This window comes from Equus caballus, chromosome 5, assembly GCF_041296265.1.
Source record: "Equus caballus isolate H_3958 breed thoroughbred chromosome 5, TB-T2T, whole genome shotgun sequence".
In the NCBI taxonomy this organism is placed as follows: domain Eukaryota; kingdom Metazoa; phylum Chordata; class Mammalia; order Perissodactyla; family Equidae; genus Equus; species Equus caballus.
Genome location: NC_091688.1, coordinates 56,486,501 through 56,507,858, shown reverse-complemented (window position 1 = coordinate 56,507,858; position 21,358 = coordinate 56,486,501). Strand labels below are relative to the sequence as shown.

Here is a 21,358-nt window from a genome sequence, read left to right as displayed (position 1 = left end):
TGACCCACGTGTTTCAATCTAGAGGGTTTGGGGCTTTACGTTTCTATTTCAATTCACTGTAAATTGAAATTTATTAGCAGCCTGAACTCAGGCTATAAAGAGTCTCATTTACCTAACACAGAAAAAATAAGCTGGATCAGGGCTTGTCTGCATACTCAAAGAAAGCCAGGTATTCCATACAAAGGATGGTTCTAAATCTGACAAATAACTTCACTACCAGCTAGCCGATACACGAAATTCCACTGTTGGGTAAGGAGTAAAAAAAAAGGATAAGTGCCTAGAGCAGAGGTTGGCAAACCTTTTTTGTCAAGAGCCAGATAGTAAATATTTTAGGGTTTGTAGGTCATACAGTCTCTTGTTGCAACTACTTAACTCTGTCATTATATGCAAAAGCAGCCACAGACAATATGTAAACAAATGACAATGACTGTGTTCCAATATAACTATACAACAACACTGAAATTTGAATTTCCTATAATTTTTATGTCATGGCATATTCTTCTACTTTTGATTTTTTCCAACCATTTAAAAATGTAAAAGTCATTTTTAGCTCATAGCCTATATAAACAAGTGGCCATGGTTTGCCAAAGCCTGGCCTAGAGGTAAGAGGATAGTTGTGTTGAAGGACAGAGAAACAGAAGATAGAGCTCTACCATCAATCGAATCGCTAAGCATGTCTCCAGGCTTCTGGTCTCCCCATCTTCAACCCTACTGGAACCCTCTCTAAATGATACTTCTCACCATAGATTCTCTGCCTAGTCAAACAGACTTGCCTGCTGCCCCATGTATTTGTTTTCATTTTAACCTGGATACAGACCATTCTTATATCACTCCTTTTCATTGGCATTACTTTTTCGATGTTTAGTAATGTTTTTTTGCCTTTTGTTCTAATTATTTATTTGGTTTTAACATTTCTACCATCCCAAGTGTTGGGCTTGCTATCCCCCATGGAAGTACACTTAAGAATCAAAGACATTGACACTCATTACTGCTTGCCCAAAATATTCACAGTAAGTGGATAACTAATCCCAAGGCAGCTAAGATAAGCTACATGGAAGATCCTCTAGTGTGAACTATCTCAAAAGCAAAGCCACAGCCTCTCTCTATACTAATGATGTACTTTACCTGAAAGGTGTTTCCCTCAGGATCCAGGACTTCACAGAGAACCTCTGACGTGTGCTTCATGATGTACCTGCTAGCTCTCAGCTGCTCACGTTTTTGGAAAGGATGGTATATATCACTGCTGGATTCATGGTAATATACAGCTGAACAGTCTCTATCAATATGAAGACAGCCTTTGTTTGAAGGTAACACCTGAAAGGGTAACAGAAAGAGAGGAATTATTAAAAATTTCTTGTTCAATTTGAGAGATTTGGAAAATCATTTTAGGAGAAAAATTATCCATAGATCTCAGCCACAAGCTGTTTTTCCAGGGAGAAAACATGACCCAAGAGAGGACATAATTTCTCCTGTGTCCTCATATTTTATCTACTCATTTCAATATCTCTTCCAAGTAATTGCCTTGTGCCTTCTTATTTTGGATATTTGATATAAAATGATAAAAATATATCTTAACTGAAGCAAACACACTTGGCTCTATTCAAAATGTTTGGAATCCTTTATGTTCTTGGGCAAGAAGCATCCTCAAGAGGTCCAAAGCTATGGGACAGATGCTTTTATTTGTCCTCATTTCTCTGGTGGCTGACACAGTCCTTAGGTAAGATTTTGTGTAATGACTTCTGGTTCAGATAGACTCTGTTTTGAGATACAATTCACATGCCATAAATTCACTCATTAAAGTGTATATTCAGGGATTTTGGTATACTCCAAAATTTGTGCAAATAGTATCACTAATTCCAGAACATTTTCATCATCCAAAAAAGAAACCCTGATGTTATTGGCAGTCAATGTGCATCACTGCTACTCCTAGCCGTTAGCAGTCACTGATCTGCTGTGTCTACAGATTTGACTATTCTGAACATTTCCTATAAATGGAAGCACGCAATATGTGGCCTCTTATGTCTGGATTCTTTCACTTAGTATAATGTTTTCAAGATTCATCCATGTTGTAGCATGTATCAATACTTCATTCTTTTTTATGGATGAATAATATTCTATTGTATGGATATATCAAATTTTGTTTATTCATGAGTTGATGGACGTTTGGGTTGTTTTCACAATCTTGCTATTATTAAAAATGCTGCTGTCAACATTTGTGCACAAGTTTTCGTGTGGATGTATGTTTTAATTTCCCTTGCCTATCTACCTAGAAGTGGAATTGCTGGGTCATATGATAACCCTATTTTTAACCTGTTGAGGAACTGCCAAACTGTTTTCCAAAGTGACTGCCCCATTATACATTCCCATCAGCAAGGCATGAGGCTTCAGTGTCTCCATATCCTAACTAAAACTTCTTATTGTCTAGCTTTTTTTATTCCAGTCTTTTTAGTGGGTGGGAAGTGGTATCTCATTGTAGTTTGATTTGCATCTCCCTAATGACTAGTGATGTTGAGCATATTTTCATATGCTTATTTGCCATGTGCATATCTTCTTTGGAGTAACATCTTTTCAAATCCTTTGCCCATTTAAAAAATTAGGTCATTAGTCTTTATTGTTGAGTTGTGTAATTTTTTTATATATTCTCGATGCTACACTATTATCAGATATACAATTTATAAATAATGTCTTCCATTCTGTAGGTTGTCATTTCACTTTATTGGTGATGTCTTTTTAAGCACAAACCTTTTTTATTTTGACAAAGCTTGTGTCACATCTTTTTGGCATCATATCTAAGAAACCATTGCCAAATCCATGGACAGGAAGATTTGCACCTATGTTTTCTTCTAGGAGTTTTATGGTTTGAACTTTTACAATTAAATCCTTGCTGCTTTTGAGTTCATTGCTGTGTATGTTGTGAGGTTGGGGTCCAACTTTATTCACCATTTGTTGACAGACTATTCGTTTCCCCATTGAACTGTCTTGGCATGTTTGTAAGAAATTTATTGACCATAAGTTGATGATAAACAAATTCTAAATTCGACTCCATTAATGTATACATTTATCCTTATTCTAGTACCACACTGTCTTGTTTACTGTAGCTTTGTACTAAGTTTTGAAATTAGGAAGTGCGAGTCACTCAACTTTGTTCTTCTTTTTCAAGATTATCTTGACTCTTCTGGGTGCCTTGAATTTACAAAAGAATTTTAGTATCACCTTATCAATTTTGGCAAAAAAGGCAGCTGGGATGTTGATAGGAAATGTAGAGAGTACTGCCGTCTTAACAATATTATGTTTTCCATAAACTTAACATATGATATCTTTTTATTTATTGGGTCTTCTTTAATTTCTTTCAGTGATGTTTTGCAGTTTTCAGTGTACAACTCTTGTACTTCTTTCATTAAATTTATTCTTAAGTATTTTATTCTTTTTCATGCTATTTTATTTAATTAATTAATTAATTCATTCATTTCTTTTTTGAGGAAGATTAGCCCTGAGCTAACTGCTGCCAATCCTCCTCTTTTTTTGCTGAGGAAGACTGGCCCTGAGCTAACATCCGTGCCCATCCTCCTCCACTTCATATGTGGGACACCTACCACAGCATGGCATGCCAAGCGGTGCCATGTCTGCACCCGGGATCCAAAATGGTGAACCCCGGGCCACCAAAGCGGAACATGTGCACTTAACCACTGCGCCACCACGCCGGCCCCTTTCATGCTATTTTAAATGGAATTATTTTCTTCATTTCAGTTTTGAATTGTTCATTGTTAACGTATAGAAATACAATTGATTTTTTTATATTGGTCTTATATCTTGCAACCTTGCTGAACATTTTTATTAGCGTATGTGCACATTGTACATTTCTGGTAAGCTGTATTCCTTAGAATTTTCTAAATACAAGATTATATCATCTATGAAAAGAGTTTTAATTCTTCTTTTCCAATCTGCTTGTATTTTATTTACTTTTATTGTCTAATAGCCCCGGCTAGAGCTTTCAGTACAAGGTCTAGTTGAAATGGTGAAAGCAAACATCTTTGTCCTATTCCTGATCTTAGGGGGAAAGCTTTCAGTCTTTGACCAGTAAGGATGCTGTTTGTTAGCTTGGGTATTTTGTAGACGCCCTTTATCAGGTTGAACTTCAAAGTTTCTTTCTATTCCTACTGTATCGAGGGTTTTTTTTTTAATCGTGAAAGGGTGTTAAATTTTTTCAAATGCTTTTTCTGAGTCTATTTAGGTAATCATGTGGTTTTTGTCCTTTACTCTATTAATATGGTAGATTATACTGATTGATTTTTGCATCTTGAACCAACCTTTTATTCCTGGGATAAATCCCACTTGGTGATGGTGTATAATCTTTTTTATATGTTGCTGAATTCAGTTGGCTAGAGCTTTCCTGTGGAGATGCATTCGTCTTCATAAGAGATATTGGTCTGGAGTTTTCTTTTATTGTGATGACTTTGTCTGGTTGTGGTATCAGGGTAATACTGGTCTGACAGAAATAGTTGGGAAATGTTCCCTCCTCTTCTATATTTTGGAAGAGTATGTGAAGGATTGTTCAATGTTAATTCTTTCATAAATGTTTGATAGAATTCCCCAGTCAAGCCATCTGGGCCTGGGCTTGGCTGTATGCTAAGTTTTAAAATTACTAATTGAATTTCTTTACTTGTTATAGGTCTATTCTTATTTTCTATTTCTTCTTAAGTCAGGTTTAGTAGTTTGTGCCTTTCCAGAAATTCATCGATTTCATCTATGTTATCTAATTTGTTGATATATAATTGTTCATAGTATTCCTTTATAATCCTTTTTCTTTCTGTAAGTTTGGTAGTAGTGTCTTCTCTTTCATTTGTAATGTTAGTAATTTCAGTCTCCTCTTTCTCTCTCTCCTTCTCTCTCTCTCTCTCTATCTCTCCTCTTGATAAGTCGAGCTAAAGTTTTGTTAATTTTGTTGATCTTTTCAAAGAACCAACTTCTGGTTTTGTTGATTTTGTTGATTGTTTTATATTCTTTGTTTGATTTATTTCTGCTCTAATCTTAACTATTTACTTCCATATGCTTGCTTTGGGTTTAGTTTTCCTTCTTTATTCTAGTTTCTTAGGGTAGAAAGTTGTTATTGATTTGAGATCTTCTTTTTTTAATATAGGCATTTGAAGATATAAATTTCTCTCTATTTATTGCTTTTGCTGTATCCCATAAGTTTTGGCATATTAAGGTTTTATTTTCAGTCATCTCAAAGTATTTTCTAATTTCCTTGTGATTTCTTCTTTGTATTGATTTTCACATATTTGTCAATTTCCCAAACTTCCTTTTGTTATTGATGTTTAATTTCATTCCATTGTGGTGGGAGAACATATTTTGTATGATTTTGATCCTTTTACATCTACTGAGACCTGTTTTGTAGTGTAACACATGTCTTTCCTGGAGAATGTTCCATGCATACTTGAGAATAATGTACTCTGTTGTTGAGTGGAGTGTTCTATTGATGTCTAGTAGGTCTAGTTGGTTTATTCTGCTGTTTGTCTTTTATTTTCTTGTTCATATTTTCTATTGTTCTATTCATTACTGAAAGTGAGGTACTAAAGCCTCTAAATATTATTGTTGAATTATCTATTTCTCCTTTTGTGTTTACTATTTAAAACTGGACATTTTAAATTGTATAATGCACAACTCTGGAAATACTCACGTGTTTGGGGGCTCTGTTGTTAGGTGCATAACGTGTTTATGATTGTTACGTCTTCTTGATAGAGTAATCTTTTTATTATTATAACATATCCTCTTTGTCTCTGGTAACAGTTTGTTGTAAAGTCTATATTGTCTGATATTAGTATAGCCACTCTAGTTTCCTTTCAGTTACTTATTACTGGGATATCTTTTTTCACCCTTTTCCTTTCAACCTAAGTCTGTCTTTGGCTGTAGAGTGCATCTCTTGTCAACAACATACAGTTGGATCATGCGTGTTTTTTTTGGTGTGGAAGATCATCCCTGAGCTAACATCTGTTGCCAATCTTCCTCTTTTTGCTTGAGGAAGATTGTTGCTGACCTAACATCTGTGCCATTCTTCCTCTATTTTGTATGTGGACACCACCACAGCACGGCTTGATGAGCAGTGTGTAGGTTCATGCCTGGGATCTGAACCTGGAAACCCTGGGCCACCAAAGCAGAGTGTGCGAACTTAACCACTATGCCACTGGGCCAGTCCCCTGGATTATCCTTTTTAATTCATTCTTCCAATATCTTCCTTTGGATTAGATTGTTTAATCCATTTATATTTAAGGTAATTACTGATAAGGTCAGATTTACACCTTCTAATTTTCTATTTGTTTTCTAGATGTCTTATGTCTCTTTTCTCCTCCATTTGTTATTGCCTTCTTTTGTTTTAAATAGAAATTTTCTAGTGTGCCATTTTAATTCCCTGTTGTTTCTTTTACTATGTATTTTTGAGTAGCTTTCTTAGTGTTTCTTTAGAATTACAAATAATATCTTCATTTATAACTATCTAGATTAGATTAATACTAACTTAACTTCAATATTATGTAAGATTATGGGGCTGGCCTCATGGCCAAGTGTTCGGGTTTGTGTGCTCTGCTTTGGTGACCTGGGGTTTTGCCAGTTTGGATCCTGGGTGTGGACATGCATCACTTATCAAGCCACACTGAGGTGGCATCCCACATAGTACAACCAGAAGGACCTACAACTAGAATATACATCTATGTACTGGTGGGCTTTCAGGAGAAGAAGAAGAAAAAAAAATAAGAGAAGATTGGCAACAGATGTTAGCTTAGATGCCAGTCTTTAAAAAAAAATTATATAAAATCTTTGATCCTATATAGCTCTAGTCCTTCCCCCTCCTTGTGTTACTATTGTCAAAAAATTGCATCTTTAGGGGCTGGCCCCATGGCCGAGTGGTTAAGTTCGCACGCTCCACTGCAGGTGGCCCAGTGTTTCATTGGTTCGAATCCTGGGCACGGACAGGGCACTGCTCATCAAGCCACACTGAGGCAGCGTCCCACGTGCCACAGCTGGAGGGACCCACAATGAAGAATATACAACTATGGACCAGGAGGCTTTGGGGAGAAAAAGGAAAAAAATAAAATCTTTTTTAAAAAAATAATATCTTTAGACATTATAAGTACATAAATACACTTTTATAATTGTTGCTTTGTGTAGTTGTATTTTAAATTAAAAAAAGAGCCACAAACAAAAAATACACATATATCTTTTACATTTACCCATGCAGTTACTTTTAGTAATGCTCTTTATGTCTCTGAGTCTATTTGAGTTACTGTGTAATGTCCTTTCATTTCAGCCTGAAGCAGTCTTTTTAGTATTTCTTGTAGGGCATGTATAAAAGAAATGAATTCTCTCAGTTTTTGTCCATCTGGGAATACCTTAATTTCTTCTTCATTTTAGAAGAATAATTTTGCTGAATAAGGGGTTCTTGGTTGATGGTCTCTCTTAAAAGCACTTTGAATATGTCATCTCACTGTCTTCTGGATGCAGTAGCTTCTGATGAGAAATCAGCTGTTAATCTTATTGGAGATTCCTCATATGTAATGAGTCTCTTTTCTCTTGCTGCTTTCAAGACTCTTTCTTCGTCTTTGGCCCTAGCCATTTTGATTATAATGTGTCTAGGTGTGGATCTCTTTGACTTTATTCTACTGGAAATTTGTTGAGATTCTTGCATGTTTAGATTGTTTTAATCAAATTTGGAAAATATTAAGGCACTATTTCTTCAAATATTCTTTCTGCCCTTCCTTCTTTTCCTTCTCAGACTTTCATTAGGCATATGTTAGTATGCCTGATGGTACCCCAGGGGTCTTTGAGGCTCTGTTCATTTCCCCTCATTCATTTTTCTTTCTCTTGCTCAGAATGGTTATTTGCAATTGACCTATTTTCAAGTTATCTGATTCTTTCCTTTGCTGGCTAAAATTTGATATTGAGCCTTTCTAGTGAATTTTCTATTACAGTTATTGTGCATTCCAGCTCCAGAATTTCTATTTGGTTCTTTTTTTTTGGTTACAATTTGTATGTATTGATATTCCATACCTGGTGAAGCATCATTCTCACACTCTGCTTTAGGTCTGTACACAGGATTTCCCTTAGGTTTTTTCAACATATTATAATAGCTGACTTAAATTCTTTGTCTACTAAGTGCAAAATCTGGGTTTCCTGAGGGACGGTTTCTTTTGGTGACTTCCTCCCTTCATGTCCCTCTTTATGGGACATAATTTCCTTTTTTTTTTTTTGATGTCTCATAATTTTTTGTTGAAAACTGGAGATTTTAAGTAGTATAAAGTACAACTCTGTAAATTAGATCCCTGTCCCAGGGCTTGTTATTGTTGTTGCTGTTTGTTTGTTTAGTGATTTTCCTTAACTAATTCTTTAAAGTTTATATTTATTGTCATGTGTGGGCACTGACATGTCTGGTTAGCTTAGTGGCCTGCTTATAATGGGCCAGAGATTTCCTTAAACACTTTAAACTAACAGGTCTTTCAGCCTCTGCACAGAGGGCTCTTTTTGCATGTTGGGGTATTTTTTTAAAGCTCCAGCAGGAAGTTTATAAGGTGATAACCTTAGCCTTCTCTCTCTGCTTGTGCAGAGCCCCTTCATCAGCAAGAGTGAGAGATTAGGGCTTTCTGAGTTATCTTCTGGGCCTGCACACAGCCCAGCATATGAATGTGGCTTTCTAGATTCCAGGCTCTATGTCAGAGCTTTTCAAAGTCCCCTATGGACTTCTCATTCCCCAACCTTTCCTTTTAGATTTTTTGTTCAGCCTGTTCTTTGTTATTGCAACCTCAGGCAGCTGTAATATTAAATATGCACCTCTGTTTGGGGAAAAGGCTGTTTGTAGTGAGTAAGGTCAGATTCAGATCAAAGGAAGACAAGCCCTATGAATGGGGGTTTCTTCTGGTCAAACAATGACAATATATTGTGATGGGAGTTTTGGGGAGCTCTAAATCTATTCTTTCTCTCTCAATGGCTGCTGGTGTTCTGGTTTTCATTGCTATCACGGATGTGAGCGTGTTCATTTTCAAGGCTACCAAGGAGCTGGGGGAAGGGACGAGAATATGTCAAGTGAAATCACCATGAATCTTGCTGTTTTTCCTAAGACTCAGTCTTTTTAAAATTTTTCTTTAAATAAAAAGATCTTCAGATTATTGTAATCCTTTCACTAATTTCCAGAGTTCTGAAGAAGTTGATTTTGAAATTTTTTCCAGTTTTCTAGTTGTTTTTAGGGAGAAGTGGATTTTCGGAGGTCTTTACTCCACCAGTCGGAAAGTCTCTCAGATTGACTCTTTACCATACCCCAGGCCAAGAGAACTCCATTGGACCTTGGCTAATTCTGAGGCCTTTGTATGGTTTCAGGCACATTTTAGAGTAGGCAGTCGTGGCTGGTTAAATTTGCAACTTTCCCAGCCTCCGTGGGTCCTCATCAAAATGGATCCAAACTGGCAGATTTAATCTGTAACCTACTAAAAGCTGCTCTGGACAGAAAAAGATGGCCTGTAACTTCCAGAATTAAGACACATACCATAGGCCACGTGAAGTAACCATGTAGAAATGCCAAAAAGAAAACCTGATAAACAGGAGGTGCCTTTCCTTCTAGGAAGTTAACCTGGAAAAACATCGATGTGGAAGTCCAGAGACTCAACATAGCAAATACAGCAATGACCTGTATTTTTTGCTAGAGATTGTCTTTGACTTACCTGATAGCCACTTGGCAAATGGAATTCTCATGATTTTACATACGTATGCTGTTCAGAGTTTACTATAAAATTTGCCTCTCCCAAAGAGCAGATTTCACATACTGAGTAGAGGATGAGCCACTCCACTAGAAGATGTTTGTTTATGGTACCGCTGATACAGACAAGGACTCTTGAAGTCCTTTTCAGCAGTATTCTTATGAATGCTTATTACATTTCTGTATCTGTAAGGAATCACTTAGCCTGGATCAGACTGGCATGGAAGAGTAGTCAGAAGCTTATTCCAGTGCATACGTACACACACACCATTCCCAGAAAGACAGTAGGTCTTCTGGTCTATGGAAACCTGTTTCAGTTCCTAGAACCAGGGACAGAAGAAGGTCCCTCATGGAAGATAACAGACCCATTATTTGTCATCTTGTCTTCCTGAAACCCTCCAGCTGGGTGGATGGTTCCACATCCACTTCTGTCACATTATAATCTTAGAGGATAACAATTCTTATACCCACCTCCTCTTTGATGTTTTGGTTAATCTTTCTAGTGCTGCCAAGGTACAATAGTGGCCAATACTGAGATCTACCTCTCTTTTTAGTATGTTGCCTAAAATCCGGCCTCACTCATCATACTGCCCATGTCCTCACGCTGATGAGGGAGAAAGTGATGACAGTATGTGTCAAGACCAACCAATAGAGGATGGGCCGAAGGTATTTTTGAATGTCATCTTTCAGTTTTATTAAACTATAAAACCATAAAATAGGTGTTGGTAAACTTATTTGAAGTTTTGTTGTTGTTGGTTTTTAGTTGGGAACTAGGGTCTGTGTGTTTCTCAACCAGGAACAGTCAAACTTCTGATCCTTTCTTGGGCTGAGTCTCAGGAGACTGGCAAACCTGGAAGGAACAGGTGGCTACACAATAGTGGCAGACACTATATGTCTCCAAGTTGGATCTTTTTTCTGTCTAAGGCCTTTCCTTCAGTGGTAATTGTCTTTGATGCTAAAATTCATTTACCCCCATAGTCATAACCATTAGGGTTTGGGGCTATGAAAAAAATAAGGCAAAAGCTGGCCTCATCACAGAACCTTAGGAGATTCTCATGATATCTAGTAGGACACATAGTACTGGAATATGGATGCTGTCAATCTACCTAAAAAATGGACATTCTGAATGCCATATAAGAAAAATAGCCCCCCTTCTCCAACTGCAACATTTCACATTCATCTCTCACTCTCAGCACCTTCCTTGCCCCCTAACAATCTACACTGGATGAAGAGGCAATAGGATAACATTATCTGGAGAGATGGGAGGGATGAACTGGATTCAGCAGCTTTCACAGTAACAAATGTTTGTCACTTAGGTCTTTGTCCATCATCTGCTGGCTTTGAGCTCTCAGTATCCTGTGACATTATATGTGACATCCTGGCACTTGTGCCTTTTCTCCAGCAAGTGGAAAGGTGAAGGCAAATCCTTCTAAGCCTAAAGAGACTGCAGGCTGACACCAGCTGGTTTTGTTTAATAGGAAAATGCTGGGAGATAGAGGAGTCGCTAACAGTGTTCCTCCCCGACCCTCCAAGGACAAGGCTTTGCTTCAGCTGGGTGAGCTGCCCTCCCAGGACCACATAGACCAAATGCTCCCCCCATCCTGTGAGGACATTAGGTAGACTGGGGATGGATGGAGGTGGGAAGGACGGGAGAATGAGAACAAGGGTAGAGGTGGCAGGAGGTGAAGCTGCTCTGATAAGCACAGGCCAGATCACCTGAGTGCTCTAACTCCCATAGTGCCTACCACCTACCACAGAGAGGATCCCCAACAGATACATCTGGTTTATAATCTTGATCCGAAAATACCAAAGCATTTTAAGAGAAGCATGACAATGTTTTTCTGGAAAGGATTGTAAAAAGAAGGTGGATAAGTAAAAAGAGATTGAGAAATGAGTGAGATTGACTGAGGGTGTTCTAAGATCAGATGAGAGAAGAGAGCAACAGCCGTCCACATGGCAGGAATGTTCCCTGCCACAGATGAGTGGGTTTTCTTAGTCAAACAGACAATTATCTTTGGCACTCCTCATTTTCCCCCTATACCTACCTGGTATGTTCCCTGTGGCTTTGCAATAATAGACGTCCCATCTCCAAAAGTGGCACAGCAGCTACTGTCCTCGCAGTTGGTGATGACAGTGGCATAGTGTGAGCTTTCTATGCGCATGCACTTCACCTGCCTGGTGAGAGTTTGAGGATGTTCGGCTGCAAGCAAATACAAGGTAAGCAGATCCAATATGAAGCACACACTGAGAAACATGCCTGCCTGCTGGTTTTGCTCCTGTCTCCTTGCTGCCTGGACCAGAAGTCGAGACTGAGGGCTGAGAACTCACTCCATGGGGCTGGAGTGTGGTCTACTCTGTCAGTGCAGAGTAATTCTTCCAGAATAACTCTTCTTACTTAATTTAGTGTGCTGTTTCATTCTCAGTATTTCTTTTTATTTAGGGAAATTGAAAACATCCAGAAAAGCATAAAATATAATTTAACTACCCATATACCCACTAATTTACAGTTGTTAATATTTTGCCATATTTGCTTCAACATTTTTAATATGCATATGAGAAAAATTACAGATAAGGTCGAAGTTTACTTTTCTCCTTATGTCTGAGTTTATTCCCTTCTCTCATAATCCACTTTTATACTTTTACTTAAATATGTGTATCAAAAACAATGTATAATATTTTCTGTGCTTTAAATTTGCGTGTTATATATTACTCTATGTATCTTTTTTTTTCACTTAACATTGTTTTGAGACCTCTAGCCATCTTGATATATATGCGTGTGTGTATATACAAATGTGTGTGTACTTCATTCCTTTTACCTGCTATACAGGCATGCCTCATTTTATTGTGCTTCGCTTTATTGCACCTCACAGATAATGTGTTTTTCACAAGACCCTCCACCAGCAAAACCATCACGACTTACTAAAGGCTCAGAAGACGGTTAACAGTTTTTAGCAATAAAGTATTTTTAATTAAGGTACGTACATTGCCTTTTTAGACATAATACTATTGCACACTTAATAGACTACAGTTTCGTATAAACATAACTTTTATATGCACTGGGAAACCAAAAACTTTGTGTGACTCACTTTATTGCGACATTTGTTTTTATTGCGGTGGTCTGAAACTGAACCCACAATATCCCTGAGGTACGGCATTCCTTTGTAAGAATATACCGCATTTTATTTTTCTATTCTGCTGTTGATGGACATTTATGATTTCCCAATATTTTAATATTATACTTGGTGTTTCAAGTAGCACCTCTGCACCTGCTTCCTTGTGCAAATGTGTAAAGGTGTAAAAAGTGTGTTTCTATATATACCCAGAAGTAGTTAGTGCAGCATATGAAGCGGACATTTTCAATTTACAAGATATTGTTAAATTGTCCTCCCAGCGGCTCTTTTAATTTTCCCTCTAACTAGTAGGGTATGAAGCTTCCTCTTTTTCCACACACTTGGCAATTCATTTGCACTTGACTTGACAACGAAGCCTTTAATGCACTGAACAAATACACTCTGGAGTTAAAGAAAAGGTAGTCAGGGAATGTTTTTTCTTTAAAAGTCTTGTATACATTTAGGTTAGGAAGGGTGGTAGGCTTTTAGATCCTTTGAACAGGTTTTAGTTAATAAGCAGTTGCAGCTTGCTTTTCTCTCACACCACCTTTCTGATAATGAGAGGCATGCTCGGAATTGAAAGAAGATCTATCTGAGGTCACCTATTTATGCAAATAAGACTCCTTAAGGAGCTAATGTCCAGGACAGTTGAGTCATGATTATTGACTTTTAGTTATCACCAATCCAGACTGTATTTTTTAGTGGTAAAAATGGAAAAGCACTATTATCATCCATCAGCCAACAAGAGCTGTTATCACTCCCATGTCTGTGGAGGAAAAAAATCCTAATAAAAGGGTCTCACAGGCCCAGCTTTGGACTGCATGAGTTTTCTTTGATTGATCGAGTTCTTAAAAAAATTATTTGTCCTTATTATGTGTTCAAAAATCAGTAACGTTTCTACTTATCTTATTCTAAAGACTTACAAAATAGTCACATATTTGAAAAACAAAACTTACGTATTTCTTGATCATCTGGAGGCATAATATGATCTTCATAAACTTGATAAAAGGTTGTGATTCTGGTACCATCGGCATGATCCACGATCCGAGTACCATCCTTCTTTTCAACAATGATCACCTTGTCCTCTCGAGTTGTCATAACCTGATCATACAAAGGCAGAGTACGACCATTTGGTCAGGTGTGTTTATTTTTATGCTCTGATGAATACCACCAAAATCCTTGTTATTTATTTATAAGTGAAAGTTTTACTCATCTACTTGATCTATCTAACCTTTAAAACAATCCTGGGAGGCAGACAATGATATCCTCATTTTATAGAAGAGGAACTTTGGACTTCAGAGAAGTTCAGAAATTTGCTTAAGGTCACTCAGCAAGTGTCAGAGCTGGTGTTGGACTAAGGCTGTCTGACTTCAAAACTGATGCTCCTTCCATCGTCATTTATTTGTGAGCAAAATGTTAACACCAGGACTGGCCTGATCCAGGTCTGTCTGGGAAAATGATCCCAGGTCCTTGAAAACTACAGGTTTAAGAGAAGATAGCACACTGAGGCTGCCTTGCATGCGATGTGAGTTGGCTTGCAGGTCTCGGCCTAATGTCATCTGAACAGAGCATGCAGATTGGTGGGGAACAGTGGCTATGGCTTCTCTGTGTCTAGTCGATCCACGCATTCACACGTTCCTGTCTGCAGCTGCATACATGCCCTGTGTGGACTTGAGAAAAGAAGCTGTGCCTCTGGGTCGTTGCTGGACCTCCCAGTTGGATGGGGATGCTGCAGTGATCATGCTATATTTCCTGTCTTGTGTCCCTCCCTAAAGCCAAGGAAATGTAGTCGTAGATAAAAGCCTATTGTGTCCCCTTAATTTGATTGTTAATTTTAACCTGTAATCCCTTCTGTTCTGGCAGAGAGTATCACTGTGGAAAATGGATAGAAAGTTTGAGAAGGAAAATAGCTGTATTATCCAAGACAGGAAGACCAAGCGTGGTCACTTTGTTGGCCCATATGTTCCAGGTCTATTCCAATGCAATCCAACTTAACGCAGATTTATGGGGTGCTATGTGTTTCGAACTATGATAGGTGCCGGGGATACAGTGATGAACAAGACTAGAGTTTCAATCCCTGTCCTCTAAGAGTTCCAGACCAGAGGGAGGACAGTCATTAAAGAAGTTGCTAAAGGAGCGATTCAAGGGACTGACTGCAGTGAGGGTTTCTGATGTGGTCTGGCTTCCCCTCTGAGGAGGCGGTGTCAGAGCTTGGATTTTGTGTGTCGACGCAGAGAAGCAGCAGGGGTAAAAGGAATGTCAGGCACAAAGGACCCCAGGAAGCAGTGGGGAGAGTGATGGGACACAAGGCCAGAAGGTGAGGGACCAAACTGGGAAGGGCTTTAAGCACTACTAAGGAATCCAGCCTCTATCCCATGGGAGGCAAATAAGTACTGAAGGGTTTTATGTATGTGGACTAGAGTAGGAATCAGAAAAAACTCGTCAGTCCTGGCAAGTGCTTCAGGCCCTTGAAGACTGTAGGTAAATGGTTTAGCAATGAAGCTCTGAACCCCCAGTTGTGCGTGTGTGTGTAGATGTGGCAGACACGGAGAAGCACAGCCCAGATCTCCCTTTAAGGACTTGCCCCCAGCTGTAAGGAGGACAGTCAGCAAACAGCCTCCAGCTCTCAGCTCTTGCAGCGTCTGCCTCAGCTGTGGTGGGATGTTTTGCCTGACTCACATCATTTCAGGGCAGCTCCGTCCAGTGACCAAATGAGGTGGGGTATACCGATCTGGTTCCTGTTACGAGACGTGGGACATTGGGACAGGTGATACTGAGCACCTGCTGTTTGACCAAGGCTTTGTCGGGTCTGCTCCACAGCTCAGCTTCTGCCTCTGCCAATTCATGCTTCCCTCCCTTCCTTTCACAGACGGTCCCTAATAGATATCTTGCACCCCAAATTCCATCTCAGTGTTTGCTTCTGGAGTCTGGCCAGCAACAATAGTATTGCAAATTATATAATGCATATTTGAATTACTGAGTATTTTCTAACTTGTACTGTCCTAACTGCAAAGGACAATATTGCACCGAAGAGTCTGAGTGGATGTAAGAGTGAGTTTGCCAGCTACTTTTTGACTCAATGTCTAGGGCTATTGGGAGCAGATGATAATTACCTTCTTTTCTCTTTATGGTAGGCAGAAATCACTATATTGAAGAGAGAAATGCATGTTGATCATTATTTTAGGTTCTTATCATTGCCACTCTTAGCCAGGTGTGTATAATGAGAAATACTGCTGTAGCAGGTCCTGGTTGAGAGCGTGAGCTCTGGAGTTAAGCTGCCTGAGTTCAAATCCTGGCTCCGCGATGGCTGGGTGACTTAGGCAAGTTGCTTAACACCTCTTTGCTCTAGTTTCCTCATCTGCAAAATGGAGCCAACACTAGTATCTTCTTCAGGGATGGTGTGTGGATTAAATGAGATGATGCTGGTAAAGTGCTTAACACTTGGTCATCAAGTTAACAATGATTAATACTAGCTCTTTGTCTGGTATAGATATTTACACATTATTATTATTATTATTATTTTGTAAGATTGGCACCTGGGCTAACAACTGTTGCCAATCTTTTTTTTTTTTTTCTGCTTTATCTCCCCAAACCCCACCTGTACACAGTTGTATATCTTAGTTGCACGTCCTTCTAGTTGTGGGATGTGGGACGCCGCCTCAACGTGGCCTGACGAGCGGTGCCATGTCCGAACCCTGGGCCGCCGCAGCGGAGCCGGCCCCAACATTTACACATTATCATTTAGAATTATTCAAACATTTCATAGCACCACATAACATTGACATTTTCTGGTTACCATGGAGTGGGATGATAATTATTCTCAGTGGTGGTAAGAACATAGTAGCAAGAATATTTACTGGGGCTGGCCTTGTGGCCGAGTGGTTAAGTTCGCACGCTCCGCTGCAGGTGGCCCAGTGTTTCGTTGGTTCAAATCCTGGGCGCGGACATGGCACTGCTGATCAAACCACACTGAGGCAGCATCCCACATGCCACAACTAGAAGGACCCACAACGAAGAAGATACAACTACGTACTGGGGGGCTTTGGGGAGAAAAAGGAAAAAAATAAAATCTTAAAAAAAAAAAGAATATTTACTGAACACCTGATAGTGCTGGAGCCAGTATTAATCTTCCCAGCCATTTCAGATAATGATTATCTCCGTTTTATGAATAATGAAACTCAGATTAGAAAATTCTCCAAAATCATACATCTAGTGAGAAGTGTGGCTCAGGTTCAAACCCAGGTCTGCCTCACCATGAGGTCAGTCCTCTAAAATGTGATACTTCATGTCAGATGTGAAAAAAATGTCCATTTTCAATTTTGTTTCATATAATCTTGCAGTTTTTTTGGCCCTTATTTGCATAGTGGTTAAACACGTGGGATCTGGATGCAACCTTGGGGTCACATTCTGAGTCTACCACTTGCTGTGTGATCTTGGGAGAATTATTTAACCTCTCTGTAGCTTAGTTGCCTCATCTGTAAAATGCAAACAACAACAGTTTGTTGTGAGAATTAAATGATGAAATCTGTGGAAAGTTAGTACGAGAACGGGGTCTGCCTGGTACACAGCAAGTGCTCAGTAAATACTATTATTATTGTTATTACTATTCTGTCAAGTGTCTGATGTTTAATCCATGCTTGAATTCAGGCTCTTGGGTGTTGGTTCATGCTTCCATAATGGTGATAGGTATTAATAAGAGAAACTGAGAGTTATTAACTAAGAAATAGTAGTCAAATTTGCATATTAAGCCAAATAATCTATATCAGGGGCTGAATTAAAGTGAATTATTTGGAGTGATCAAAAAGCTTTCCTGACATGTTATGTACCTTGAGTCTCACAAAAAAGATAATTAGCAAACCAGGTAAGAGACTATGAAATTATTTCAGAAGTAGACTGAAGAAGAAAGGAAACACTTTTGGTTAGATAATGTAATTTATCTCAATAATAAGCAGACATTTTGCTTTTGAGCAGCAGCACGTGGTTATAAACAAGGGTAGGAAGTCCAGAAACCAGAGTTAAGGCACCTAGGAAATTCTTCATCTTGTTTAGATTCAGAGGGTGCTGCAAAGCTCCGCATGAGATGTTAGAGGACTAGCCGAGGAATGGAAAGAGCCCAGTTTGCGGTCAACAACAACTGGTTCTAATCCTGGCTCCAGCACTTCCTGGATGTTTACTCTTGACCACACTACTTAACTTGCTGAGGCCCAATTTCCTCATCTGTGTAAAAACATTCATTGGTGTGAGGACTGAATGAGAGCATGTATGCCAAACCCCTAACAGAAAGCCTGGAGCATAGAAGGTACTATTGGTCATCCCAGGAGTTTTGATTTCACATCATAAACAAAACCATTATTTTCTATACCACTCATTTGTTGCTTATTTTTAGACTGCAAATAAATTATTTTGTATAGCTGTTCTGTGTTGTTGAATTCTTGACTTATTTAATGTGAGAAACTCCTTAGACATATCATAATTTCTTCAAAGTCAAGGATCATGAACAAATTTCTATCACTCACTTCAGGTGCACACAAAGGAGTAGGAATAAGGCACAGCCTTTCACTCCTAGCAGATAAGACAAACGCATTCATCATCAAGAGATATATGACACAAGTAATCTTACAGGTCTTAAAAGTGGTACAGAAAATTCATGATCTGCCTCTCATTTCAAAAGTTAGTATTTCATGATACACTATGCTGGTCAAATAAACAACACAATGTTTTTATATTTGGGAAGATGGATCCATCCATCCATTCACCCATCCATCCATCCATCCATCCATCCACTACTTAACAAATAGTTATAGAAAATTTATTATTTTCCAGGCACTCTTCTATGCATTGTTTTGAAACTCTCATGATTTAGAAAATTCTGCAATATACAATAGTTTGCCATACCGTTCCATTGACAGGATCTGTGGCCTGAAAGGATAAGAATGGGGCCAAGTCTGCTATTTTTTCTAATCCTTTGGTGCCAATCCGATTTCCGTCAGGTGTAGTTGTAAACCAGGTGCCTACATGAACCTCCACAGGTGTTACTATTTGAACTACCTCTTGGGGAGGTTCATGGATTTCATTCGTATGTGGCACTGATGACTGATTTTTGTGACCTTTTCCTGTGGAAGTTCAAGTAAAATGAAACACAACAGTATAACTATAATATCAATTATATAAATTATTCATTAAATTTGATACAGCGTAAGCTACCTCAGACACTGCAGCATAGAAATTCTAAGTAGTATTCATTAACTATATTATTTCTAAAGAGGGAAAATATCAGGTTACGAATATCTTAATCTTGGTGCTTGAACTTTGGCTAGATTCCCCCCCTTCCCCCTAAACATAACACATGTATACACAGTTCACTCTCATGGTGCAATACCTATTCTGCTCAATTTCTGTACACTGTTCAGTCTTGTTTATATCTCCCTAGATTCCAGATTTTGACTTCTGTACCCTGGTGTTTAAAGCCTACCTTTTCTCTCATGTATTTGTCAAACTTTCAGACTCCTTTTTTTGACTTATTGGACTCTAGCATTTTGCTAAATTTTTAACTCTTCATTCCTCTGATTTTGTCATTTTTGTCAGTCATAGTTAAGAAACATCCTTCTTAAGCTCTGAATCTGGAGAACCTTAATAAGCAGGCATATCCTTGGCCTCTCGCCAGGAGAGAGGATTTTCACAGTTAATTACTATATTGGTAATCATCTGATACACACTCCCTCTCTATCCCCTCTCACAACCATACATTTGGGACAGAAAGTTAGAACTGAAGAAACTCTCATGGACTTCTGTGAATAATATCTCAATGCCCCTATCAGGATAGATTTACTCCTTTTGTATGAATAATAATGAGTAATCTGTAGATGAGATTTGCCAGTGTTATCAAGCCTCAACAATGAGGTAAACTCAGACCCAGAAATTACAAGCAAAGATAGTGAAGGATTATTAACTCCAGGAAGATTCTTCAGATTCACACCATGAAATGTGCATCAGGGCATGGATCTTGGCCTAAGACACAGACTCAACTAAGAAGGGACTCAAAGAAGACAGATACCTCAAGCTAAGCCTTTCTTTTGCCCTAAGATTTAATTTGGACCTATTTATATTTCCAGAGCATTAAAATGAAATGAAAGATAGATCTGCAGAAATTATTTAGAATGAAGCTCAGAGAGCCAAAGTGATAGAAATAATCAAAGACAGGTAAAAAAATCTCTAAAATATGCTTAATTGGAATTCTAGATGAAGAAGAGAAAGAAATGGATTGGAAACAATATTTGAAAAGATAATTATTGAGAACTTTCCAGAATCAATGAAAGACAGTAATCTACAGATTCAAGAAACCCAGTGTATTCCCATGTGGATAAACAAAAATAAATCTACAACTAGTTAAATCATATTTAAGTTCTAATAAAAAAAGAAAATATTTTAAAAGCAGTGAGATTATCTTTACAGCAACAACAATTAGACTGACAACCAAGTTTCCATAGCAACTTTGGAAGCAAGAAGAATATAGAGAATTTTTGTCAATATACTGAGAGAAAATACCTGTCAATCTAGAATTCTATACCCAGTAAAATCATATTTCAAGAATGAGGATAAGGGGCCGGCCCCATGGCCGAGTGGTTAAGTTCACATGCTCAGCTGTGGTGGCCCAGGGTTCGGATCCTGGGCACAGACATGGCACTGCTCGTCAGACCACATTGAGGTGGCGTCCCACATCCCACAACTAGAAAGACCTGCAACTAATGATATACAACTACGTACGGGGGTTTGAGGAGATAAAGCAGAAAAAAAAAGATTGGCAACAGTTGTTAGCTCAGGTGCCAATCTTAAAAAAAAAAAAAGAATGAGGATAATATAAAGATATTTTTAGAAAATATCTGTTATACAATAAATAGACTAAAGTCTCCAGTTAAAAGACAAAAATTGTCAAACTGAATTTTTAAAATATCCACCTTCTTATTGCCTACAAGAGAAGCATTTAAACATAAATCACAGAAAGTAATATAAAGTGCAGAAAAAATTATACTGTAAAAGTATTAAACAATAGCTGGTGTAGCTATACTAATAAAAGCAAAATAGACATTAGGGCAAAAAAGAATCCTAAATCCTAGGATAAACATTCATTATACACTGATAAAAAGTTAAATTCACCATAAAGATATAACAGCTCTAAATTTGTAAGTATCTAAAATCATATCCTAAAAATATATAAAGGAAAATCTGACAGAACTATAAAAAAGATATAATTATTTTAAAAATAAAGATTAAATTATAAGGAGCACAGCACTAAATAAACTATTCTACCCTTTCAGGAAATTTAAACATAATTCTGCTGAATAAATTGATATAGTAGATTTAAAAATCTGTAAGGATATAGAATAGGGTTTGGCAAATTTTGTCCTGTGGGGTAAATATGGCTTACTGTCTGTTTTTGTATATTCTGTGAAGTAATAATTCTTTTTACATTTCTACATAATTTAAAAACTCAAAGGAAGTATAATATTTTGTG

At 38.0% G+C, this 21,358-nt stretch overlaps 1 protein-coding gene across 4 annotated transcripts in view; it reads right to left on the bottom strand.

The window, feature by feature from the left end:
- The window catches only part of SPAG17 (sperm associated antigen 17), a 209,669-nt gene that overhangs the window by 44,465 nt on the left and 143,846 nt on the right, over window positions 1–21,358 (bottom strand). For all 4 annotated transcript variants that reach the window (XR_011438724.1, XM_001500885.5, XM_023641329.2 and 1 more), the window contains 4 exons: window positions 18,742–18,959; window positions 13,803–13,947; window positions 11,782–11,936; window positions 1,126–1,314 (listed from right to left, as the gene is read on the bottom strand). Coding sequence is in view for 3 of the 4 variants with exons in the window: in XM_001500885.5 (XP_001500935.1) it covers window positions 1,126–1,314; window positions 11,782–11,936; window positions 13,803–13,947; window positions 18,742–18,959 (707 nt within the window). In the remaining variant the exon portion in view is untranslated. The remainder of the gene's footprint in view (window positions 1–1,125; window positions 1,315–11,781; window positions 11,937–13,802; window positions 13,948–18,741; window positions 18,960–21,358) is intronic.